The sequence below is a fragment of the Capra hircus genome, chromosome 15 (genome assembly GCF_001704415.2).
Source record: "Capra hircus breed San Clemente chromosome 15, ASM170441v1, whole genome shotgun sequence".
NCBI lineage: Eukaryota > Metazoa > Chordata > Mammalia > Artiodactyla > Bovidae > Capra > Capra hircus.
In genome coordinates this window covers 907,259-918,871 of record NC_030822.1, presented here as the reverse complement: position 1 = coordinate 918,871, position 11,613 = coordinate 907,259, and the positions used below count along the sequence as shown (strand labels likewise).

At 41.4% G+C, this 11,613-nt stretch overlaps 1 protein-coding gene across 1 annotated transcript; it reads right to left on the bottom strand.

Annotated features, from left to right (window-relative positions):
- LOC102168753 (olfactory receptor 5AN1-like) lies at window positions 263-1,201 on the bottom strand. Its single transcript, XM_013969980.2, has one exon. It carries the CDS (start codon window positions 1,199-1,201, stop codon window positions 263-265), a length of 939 nt encoding a protein of 312 aa, XP_013825434.2.

The following is an 11,613-nucleotide window of genomic DNA, read 5'->3' as shown; positions in this document are numbered from 1 at the left end:
GAATAACTGTTAATAGATTAATAAGTAATGAGGCCACTCCACATGGAGGATAAAAACAATGGGTCTCTAGGACTTAAAGATACTGTGTTTGTGTAGTTTGATTCAGGAGTTGGCCCATTTTGGCATATTATCTGGGTCAAATTAAGCCTTCTTTGTCAAAGGCAGAATGAACTTTGTTGTAGTCCATTCATATAAATATTATTGAGGGTTAAGGCAGGTCACTCTAACAAGACAAATCTGTCAGAAATCTCAGTCTGTGGCCTCAGCAACACTGTCTCTTCTTTTGCAACCTCTTCAAGGCATCTTTGATTTCTTTGTTCCTCAGACTATAAATCAAAGGATTCAACATGGGAATCACCACCGTATAGAAGACTGAGGCAAATCTGTCAAAGCTGGAGGAACCACCAGTGCTGGAACTCAAATAGACAAAGATACTTGAGGTATAGAAGAGAGTGACTGCTGTCAGATGGGAAGCACAGGTGTTGAAAGCCTTGGACCTGCCGCTTGCTGTCGTGATCTTCATGATGGAGATGACAATGTAGACATAAGATATCATAATAACTAAGGCATTTATTATCCCAAAGATCATTGTTAATACGGCAGTCAAGAGTTGCACAAAAAAAGTGTCAGTGCAGGAGAGAACTAACAGCTGGGGCAGGTCACAGAAGAAGTGGTTGATGACATTAGGCCCACAGAACTGGAGCTGGAGCATGGCACACAATTGGGATATAGAAGCAGAGAGTCCAGCCATGTAAGATCCCAGTACCATCCGACCGCAGAGAGCGGGCGACATGACTGACGAATAGAGGAGCGGGTTACAAATGGCGGCATATCGGTCATAAGCCATGGCGGTCATGAGGCAAGACTCGCTCAGCCCCATGGTGGAGAACACGAAGTACTGAACAGCACAACCCACTAAGGTGATAGTTTGCCGCTCCTGGAAGAAGTCGTAGAGCATCTTGGGGGCTGTGGAGGTCACGTAGCAGATGTCTATGAAGGACAGGTTACTGAGAAAGAAGTACATGGGGGTGTGGAGGTGGGAGTCCATTCTTATTAAGATGAGGAGCGACAGGTTCCAAGTCAGGGTCAAAATGTATATCACCAGGAATACGACAAAGAGCACTACTATGATTCTGGGGAAATCTGAGAATCCCAAGAGGATGAAATGCATGATCTTTGTAATATTTCCTCCCCCAGTCATTGGCTTTGTACTCCTAAAATCAGAAAAGAGACAAGAGAATGCATTGCTGGCTCAGCGACATGGTAGCATCACAATTCTCATATACGCCGTACTTTTCCTCCATTGAGCCCTGGACAAAAGGCAACACTCCGCTGCCCTGGAGAAAAGAGCTCAGCTTTCCGTCTTGAATTGTCAGGAAGTGCCTCCTCACTGCTTCAGGTTCTCAATTATAATTAAAGATATATTTTAAAAGTTGATAAATTTTTTTAAAAGCAATATAAATCTTGTGATTATTATATATAAGGAAGGGATCATTGATTAAAATTCTGGGTTTTTCAAAGACCTCTAATAATGTACAACTGCTGCTTTATAATAATATAGCATAAGTGGTATCATTCCAGGATAAATTTGAAGAAGCTTTTCTCCTAGATGATCATCCAGAAAGATTTTTATATTTTCTTCTTCTATCCATAGGAATGTTACTCCATTTATAATAACCTCTCAATCTCTTTACAAATATGTTTATTACAGTGGCTCCTAAATGGCCTAGAAAAGTATATCATGATTTGTAATCCTGAGTTGTTGAGGAGACACAGCATGAATGCCCAATTAAGTTATCTAGTAAGTGTTCTTAAGGAGGCCTTCATGTAAAATATTTCAAAAATAAGCTAGTACAACTCACTACTGGCCCCCATTATTGGCCTATTTATAATATTTTTCTTCTTAGGAAATAGAAGAGAACTGTGGTTAAGGGTTCAGACTTTGGAGTTTTAGTTCTGAGTGTCATAATCAAGGTGGCAGTATAGAGCATTCCTAACTTCAGTTCCGCTCACTTAAAAAGTAACTAGAACCATTCATAGGAAGAATACCAGTGTGAAAATCCTAAAATGCAGAGGTGAATGTGAAGCACCCTCTGGACCACACTGACCAAGAAGAGCCCCATTAGGGGAGAGAGCAGCTCCTCTCTGCCAGCCTTGCCCTTCCCCACTACTGGTTCAGCATCTCGCCAAGAGGGCTCCTCTTGGTCTATGGTTTTCCTGCCGAACTGGACAACCTAGAAAAAAATGAATGAACTTCTAGAAATATACAACTTAGGAAAACTGACTCAAGGGGAAACAGAAAGACTAAGCACGCCAAGAATGGCAAAGGAGATTGAGTCAGTGACTAAAACCTCCCAGCAGAGAAGAGCCCAGGGGCAGAAGGCTTCAGGATGGATTCCATCAGACATCCAAAGGCGATTCATGCCGATCACTTCCAAAGTCCTCCAAGAAGCTAAAGAAAAAATGACATTTCCAAACTCATGTTGCAAAGCCAATATAATACTTTGATACCAAAGTGAGACAGGGAAATTACAAGAAAATCAAATCACAGGTCATTACCCTTGATAAATGGACATTTTTAAACTCTCAACAAAATACTAGCAAATAAAATTCAGCAGCACATAGAAAGGATCATACACCATGATCTGGTAGGGTTCATTCTTGAGATGCAAGAACAGGTCGATCAACCGATGTGATACACTGCTCTAATATAATGAAATGTAAAAATCACATAATCCTCTCAATAAATGCACAAAAAGCATTTAACAAATTCAACATCCAAACATGACAAAAATTCACAAGTCAAGTATCGAAGGACTTCATCTCAACATAATAAAGCACATAGTAACATGCCTTCATCTAACATACTCAGTGGTGAGTGATTGAAATCGTCTCTCCTAAGATCAGGAGTAAGACAAGTAACTAACCATTTCTACTCAACATAGCTCTAGAAATCCAAGCCAGGTCAAACAGGCATGAAAAAGATTAATAAAGAAATAAATGGCATGAGAATTGGAAATAATTGAAACTGTTTCTGTTTATAGACAACGTGATTTTTTGACAAATTTTTAATACAGAAAATCCTAAAGATTCCACCCCAAAAGGATAAAATCTTATGAACAAGTTTAGTTAACTGCATTATACCAAATCAACAGATAGAAATCAGTTGCATTTCTATTACCTAGAACAAATTATCTGAAAAAAAAATAAAGAAAAGAATTACATTTACAGTAGTATCAAAAACAAAACACTCAGGAATGAATTAACTGAGGAGATGAAAGATCTTCAAAATGAACATTCACTGTAAGACATTGACAAAAGAAAATGAAGACATAAGTAAATACAAAGATTTTCCATATTCATGGATTCAAAGAATGGATATTGTTAAATTGTCCATAATGCCCAAAGCCATTGATAGATTCAATGCAATACCTATCAAAATTCCAAAGACATTTTTCACAGAAATAGAATAACAATCCTAAAATTGGCATGGCACCACAAACACCCTGAACAGAGGAAGCAATCCTGAGAAAGAGACCAAAGCTGGAGACATTAGGCTTCCTGATTTCAAACTGCATTACGAGCTATAGTTTAAAACAAGTGAGACTACATCAAACTAAAAAGCAAAAGAAAAAAACAAAAGGAAAAAGCAATCCATGAATTTGGAGAACATATTTGCAGAAACACATCTAGTAAGGAGTTAGCATCCAAAATACATAAAGAACTCATGCTCACTCCAGAGTTATTTATAATTATTACTATAGCCGAAACATTGAAACAACTTAGATGTCCACTGAAAGGTGAATGGATACTATGGCCATACTACCCTGACTGTGTCCAGTCTTGTCTGAAAAGTGAATGAATAAAACAAAAATTACACACACACACACACACACACACATATACACATATATATGAAATATTCAGACATGAAAAAGAAAATCTTGGCATTTGCAACAGCTTGGATAGATCTCAAGGGCATTCTGCTAAGTGAGATCAGTCACAGAGAGAAAAACAAATACTGTATAATCTCCCTTTATGTAGAATCTAAAAATAAATCTCATTTAAAAAAAAATCAGATTGTGATTGACAGAGGCAGGAGTAGAAGATGGAGGAGCTGGTTAAAAATGATCAGAAGGTATAAACTCCCAGTTAGAAGGTAAGTTCTGGGGATACAATGTACAACATGATGACATTAGTTAATAATACTGTATTGTATATTTGAAAGTTTCTAAGAAAATAGGCCTCAAAAGATCTCATAATAAGGAATAACATTATGCAGATGGAAAGGGATGGATGCTAACTGTCTTATCGTGGTAATCACTGGGCAGTACACACATGCATCTAATCACTGTGTGTGTGCCTTGCTGCTGTCGTTCGGTTGCTAAGTCCCATCTGACTCTTCGGGACAGCAGCAGACCAAACTCCTTTGTCCTTCACTGCCTCCAGAGTATGCTCAGATTCATGCTCATTAGGTCAGTGATGCCATCCAACTGACTCATCCTCTGTACCCTCTTCTCCTCCTGCCCTCAATCTTTCCCAGCATCAGGGTCTTTTCTAATGGGTCAGCTCTTCACATGAGGTGGCCAATGTATTGGAGTTTCAGCCTCAGCATCAGTTCTTCCAATGAATATTTAGGGTTGCTTTCCTTTAGGATTGACTGGTTGGATCTCCTTGAAGTCCAAGGGACCCTCAAATGTCTTCTCCAACACCACAGTTCAAAACCATCAATTCCTCAGTGCTCAGCTTTCTTTATAGTCCAACTCTCACATCCATACATGACCACTGGAAAAACTATAGCCTTGACTAGACAGACCTTTGTTGGCAAAGTAATGTCTCTGCTTTTTCATATGCTGTCTAGGTTGGTCATAGCTTTTCTTCTGAGAAGCAAACGTCTTTTAAATCCGTGGCTGCAGCCACTGTCTGCAGTGATCTTGGAGCTCAAGGAAATAAAATCTGTCATTGTTCCTACTTTTTCCACATCTATTTGCCATGAAGTAATGGGACTGGATGCCATGATCTTCATTTTTTGAATGTTGAGTTTTAAGCCAGCATTTTCTCTCCTTTTTCACCCATATAAAGAGACTCTTTATAAAGTTTCTTTTCTCTTTCTGCCATTAAAGTGATATCACCTACATATCTGAGGTTGCTGATATTTCTCCCAGCAGTCTTAATTCCAGCTTGTGATTCATCCAGCCCAATATTCACATGATGTACTCTGCATATATGTTAAATGAGCAGGATGACAGTATACAGCCTTGATGTACTCCTACCTCAATTTTGAACCAGTCTATTGCTTCATGTCTGGTTCTAACTGTTGCTTCTTGACCTGCATACAGGTTTCTCAGGACACAAGTAAGGTGGCCTGGTATTCTCACCTCTTTAAGAATTTTCCACGGATTGTTGTGATCCACACAACCAAAGCCTTTAGCACAGTCAATGAAGCAGAAGTAGATGTTTTTCTGGAATTCCCTTGCTTTTTTATGCTTTAACAGATGTTGGCAACTTGATCTCTGGTTCCTCTGCCTTTTCTAAATCCAGCTTGTACATCTGGAAGTTCTCAATTTGCATGCAGCTGAAGCCTAGCTTGAAGGATTTTGAGCATGACCTTGCTGGCCTGTGAGATGAGTGCAGTTGTAAGATAGTTTGGACATTCTTTGGCATTGCCTTTCTTTGGGACTGGAATGAAAACTGACCTTTTCCAGTCGTGTGGCCACTGCTGAGCTTTCCAAATCTACTGGCATATTGAATGCAGCACTTTCACAGCATCATCTTTTAGAATTTTAAAAAGCTCAGATGTAATTCCATCACCTCCTCTAACTTTGTTTGTAGGGGTGCTTCCTAAGGCCCACTTGACTTCACATTCCAGGATGTCTGGCTCTAGATGAGTGACCACATCATCGTGCTTAACTGGTCATTAAGAGCGTTTCTGTACAGTTCTTTTCTTGTCACCTCTTGTTAATCTCTTCTTCTTCTGTTAGGTCCATACCATTTCTGTCCTTTATTGAGCCCATCTTTGCATGAAATGTTCCCTTGGCATCTCTAATTTTCTTGAAGAGATTTCTAGTCTTTCCAGTTCTATCGTTTTCCTCTATTTCTTTGCACCATTCACTTAAGAAGGCTTTCTTATCTCTCCTTGCTCTTCTCTGGAACTCTGCATTCACTTGGGTATACCTTTCCTTTTCTCCTTTGCCTTTCACTTCTCTTGTTTTCTCTGCTATCTGTAAGGCCTCCTCAGAAAACCATTTTGCCTTCATTCATTTCTTTTTGCAGGGGAATGGGTTTGGTCACTGCTTCCTGTACAATGTTATGAACCTCTGTCCATAGTTTTTCAGGCACTCTTGCTACCAGATCTAATCCCTTGAATCCATTTGCCACCTCCACTGTATAGCTATAAGGGAATTGATTAAGGTCATACCTGAATGGCCTTGTGGTTTTCCCTACTTTCTTCAGTTTAAGCCTGAATTTTGCAATAAGGAGCTGATGATCTGAGCCAGAGTCAGCTTCCAGTCTTGTTTTTGCCGACTGTATGGAGTTTCTCCATCTTTGGCTGCAAAGAATATAGTCCATCTGATTTCGGTATTGACCATCTGTTGATGTCTATGAGTAGAGTCATCTCTTGCGTTGTTGGAAGAGGATGTTTGCTATTACCAGCATGTTTTCTTGACAAAACTGTTAGCCTTTGCCCTGCTTCATTTTGTACTCCAAGGCCAAACTTGTCTGTTACTCCAGGTGTCTCTTGACTTCCTACATTGAAATTCCAATCCCCTGTGATGAAAAGGACATCTTTTGGTGTTAGTTCTAGAAGGTCTTGTAGTTCTTCATAGAACCATTCCAATTCAGCTTCTTCGGCAGTAGTGGTTGGGGCATAGACTTGGATTACTGTGGTGTTGAATGATTTGCCTTGGAAAGGAACCAGGTCATTCTGTCATTTTTGAGATTGCACCCAAGTGCTGCATTTCAGGTTCTTTTGTCGATTATGAGGGCTACCCCATTTCTTCTAAGAGATTCTTGCCTGCAGTGGTGGATATAATGGTCATCTGAATGAAATTTGCCCTTGACCATCCAGTTCAGTTCACTGATTCCTAAAATGTCAGTGTTCACTCTTGCTGTCTTCTGCTTGACTGCATCCAATTCACCTTGATTCATGGACCTCACATTCCGGGTTCCTGTGCAACATTGTTCTTTGTAGCACTGGAGTTTACTTTCACGTGCAGACACAGCCACAACTGGGAGTTGTTTGCACTTTGGCCCAGCCTCTTCATTCTTTCTGGAGCTATTTCTCTGCTCTTTCCAGTAGCATATTGGACACCTACTGACCTGGAGAGTTCATCTTGCAGTGTCCTGTCTTCTTGTCTCATCATGTTGTTCATGGGATTCTCAAAGCAAGAATACCAAAGGGGTTTGTCATTGCCTTCTCCAGTGACCCACGTTTTGTCAGAACTCCCACCATGACCTGTCCATCTTGGGTGGCCCTGCGCGGCATGGCTCCTAGCTTCATTGAGTTACACAAGGCTGTGGTCCATGTGATGGTTTTGGTTAGCGTTCTCTGCTTGTGGTTTTCGTCCTGGAGGCTGTGGGATCATAGTTCTTGCTTCTTCTGTCTGCCCTCTGGTGGATGAAGATAAGAAGCTTGTGCAAACTTCCTGACAGGAGGGACTGGCCCTGGGGGAAACTAGGTCTTGCTGTGGTGGGCAGGGCCGTGCTCTGTAAGACTTGAATCGAATTGCCTGCAGATGGCTGGGGCTGTGCGCCCTCTCTTTCAGCTGTTCAGCCTGAGGCAGCCTAGCCCTTGAGTCCGCAGGCTCTCTGGCATGGCTAATGGAGACCTCCTCAAGAAGACTTATGCCCACATACCCCCCTCCCAAGACTCTGGCTGCTGGCCCCTCTGTCCCCAGAGCAGGACCCTGCCGGCCACCCTCCGCAGGAGACCCCCAACACTCACAGGCAGGTTTGCTCAATCTCATCCAGGGATCACGGGGGTCCTGGTGCACACAAGTTTTGTTTGTGCCCTCCAAGGGTCTCTGCTTCCCTCAGTCATGTAGAAGTTTTGCAATCAAACTTTGCAGTTTTGCTATGCTACAAACTGCCTTCCCTTGTGATAAAAGAGGAAATTAATAATAGAAAACCAAAAGAAAATTTAGAAAAAAGTAATTAGAAAGGACTTGAAATTTCAGTTATTCAGAAGTCTTATAAACACTAATATTTCATTATTCTTATAGAAATGAGCCTATGTCAAAAGAATAAATCGAAGTTTAGGAATAAATTCAAATATGGATAAGACTTCAATATATGACAAAGTCAGTAGCTTTAAACTGAAAGAAAAGTCCTTGCCGCGTGCTCTGTCTGTCCTGGCTTACTGTGAGTGGAAGCACTGGGGAAATGAGCAGACACACTTCTGTATCATCCTGGGATGAAAAACAAGTTTCTGAAATATAGCAACAAGCCAGAAACTTTAAGAGAAAAAATACGATATAACAATTTGGAACCTGTTTATGGTTGAAAAACCCACTTATATGATTTTGAAATACACAATGAAATGGGAAACATAGTCCAAAAATATACGGAAGGACACCATGGTAACACCTTTAATTTGAATACAAAGAGTATGTGACTAAAAGATGGGCGCTAACACATAGTGCTGATGAGTACACAAAATAATCTATCATTTCTGGAAGAAAAAAATCATATAACTGCTCTCTCTCTCAACTTCTCTCTCTCTTACACACATGCACACAACATGTGTTCCAATTACAAATGCCAAAAGTAATGAGTGATATCATTTTGATTTTCTTCTTTATACTTATCTGTTGGTTTCCAATTTTCTACAGCTCATATTTATATGAACAACTTATTACGATATGCAAATCTCTAACCCTTAATTGTTAGGATAGAGAGAGGAAGAGGGAAGATGACAGACAGAGAATCACACTAAGAGAATGGCAGAGAACAGACCTTCAGACTTTCCTTTCATTAATGCCTCCTGGCGGTGTGACCCCTGCCAAGTTACTAACAGTCTGTGCCTCAGTTGCCTCATTTATAATGGGATTAATAATACTTACCACCTCACAAGGCTGTTGCAGAGACTGAATGACATAAAGAGCTTATTAAAACCTGTCCAAGTGTGTTCTAAGGACATGGTCATTTGGGAGAGTGGTACAGGGCACAAAATCAGGGAAGAAAGGCAGGAATGAAGAAGAGGAAGGAAGCTGCTGGATGAAGAAGAGCAAGGTTAAAAGGGATAGTTATGTCCACCCTCCCCGTGCTTGGAAGGGGGGCCTCTCTGATATCTATGTCACCTACCCTAGAGTCTCCAGTCCCCCAGGGTCTCCAAGGATGATGCTGGAGATCTACTTGACATATTTCAAAGACCAGTGGAATTAGGAAGAGAAAAGCAAATATCACGTAGTAACACATATGTATGGAATCTAGAAAGATGGTGCTGATGAATTTGCAGGGCAGCAGTGGAGATGCAGCCATAGAGGACAAACCCATGGACGCAGGTGAGGGGGACAGGAAGGAGGGGTGAGGTGGATGGAGAGAGCGGCACGGAAGCATAGACACCACCGCAGGTAAAATAGCCAGTGGGGAGTCACGGCATGAATCAGGGAGCTCAAGCCGAGGATCTGTACCAACCTGGTGGGCAGGGAGGGGGTGGGAGAGGGGAGGGGGTCACACATGTGTTCAGTTCAGTTCAATTCAGTCGCTCAGTCATGTCCGACTTTTTGCGATCCCATGAATCGCAGCACCCAGGCCTCTCTGTCCATCACCATCTCCCGGAGTTTACTCAGACTCACATCCATTGAGTCTGTGATGCCATCCAGCCATCCCATTCTCGGTCGTCCCCTTCTCCTACTGCCCCCAATCCCTGCCAGCATCAGAGTCTTTTCCAATGAGTCAACTCTTTGCATGAGGTGGCCAAAGTACTGGAGTTTCAGCTTCAGCATCAGTCCTTCCAAAGAAATCCCAGGGTTGATCTCCTTCAGAATGGACTGGTTGGATCTCCTTTCAGCCCAAGGGACTCTCCATGTATACCTATGGCTAATTCATGTTGACGTATGGCAGAAGCCAAAACGACACTGTAAAGCAATTGTCCTTAATTTAAAATACATAATTTTTTTAAAAGACCAGTGGAGAAATGTCTATTTAGTTCTTTGGCACATTTTTTATTGGGTCGTTTATTTTTCTGGAATTGAGCTGCATGAGTTGCTTGTATATTTTAGAGATTATTTGTTTGTCAGTTGCTTCATTTGCTATTATTTTCTCCCATTCAGAAGGCTGTCTTTTCACCTTGCTTATAGTTTCCTTTGTTGTGCAGAAGCTTTTAATTAGGTCCCATTTATTTTTGCTTTTATTTCCAATATTCTGGGAGGTGGATCATAGAGGATACTGCTGCGATGTATGTCGGAGAGTGTTTTCCCTTTTATCGGAGAAGGCAATGGCTCCCCACTCCAGTAGTCTTGCCTGAAAAATCCCATGGACGGAGGAGCCTGGAAGACTGCAGTCCATGGGGTCACTGAGGGTCAGACACGACTGAGCGACTTCACTTTCACTTTTCACTTTCATGCATTGGAGAAGGAAATGGCAACCCACTGCAGTGTTCTTGCCTGGAGAATCCCAGGGATGGGGGAGCCTGGTGGGTGCCGTCTATGGGGTCACACGGAGTTGGACACAACTGAAGTGACTTAGCAGCAGCAGCAGCAGCAGGAGTTTTATAGTTTCTGGTCTTACGTTTAGATCTTTAATCCATTTTGAGTTTTGTGTATGGTGTTAGAAAGTGTTCTAGTTTCATTCTTTTACAAGTGGTTAAAAAGAATGACCAGTTTTCCCAGCACCACTTGTTAAAGAGACCGTCTTTAATCCATTGTATATTCTTGTCTCCTTTGTCAAAGATAAGGTGTCCATAGGTGTGTGGATTTATCTCTGGGCTTTCTATTTTGTTCCATTGATCTATACTTCTGTCTTTGTGCCAGTACCATACTGTCTTGATGACTGTGGCTTTGTAGTAGAGCCCGAAGTCAGGCAAGTTGATTCCTCCAGTTCCATTCTTATTTCTCAAGATTGCTTTGGCTAATGCTGGAGAGGGTGTGGAGAAAAGAGAACCCTCTTACACTGTTGGTGGGAATGCAAACTAGTACAGCCACTATGGAAAACAGTGTGGAGATTCCTTAAAAAACTGGAAATAGAACTGCCTTATGACCCAGCAATCCCACTGCTGGGCATACACACCAAAGAAACTAAAATTGAAAGGGACACGTGTACCCCAATGTTCATTGCAGCACTGTTTATAATAGCCAGGACATGGAAGCAACCTAGATGTCCATCAGCAGACAAATGGATAAGAAAGCTGTGGAGTATTACTCAGCTATCAAAAATAATACATTTGAATCAGTTCTAATGAGGTGGATGAAACTGGAACCTATTATACAGAGTGAAGTAAGCCAGAAAGAAAAGCACCAATACAGTCTACTAACACATAAATATGGAATTTAAAAAGATGTTAACGATAACCCTGTATGCAAGACAGCAAAAGAGACGCAGATGTACAGAACAGACTTTTTGACTCTGAGGGAGAGGGAGAGGGTGGGATGATTTGGGAGAATGGCATTGAAA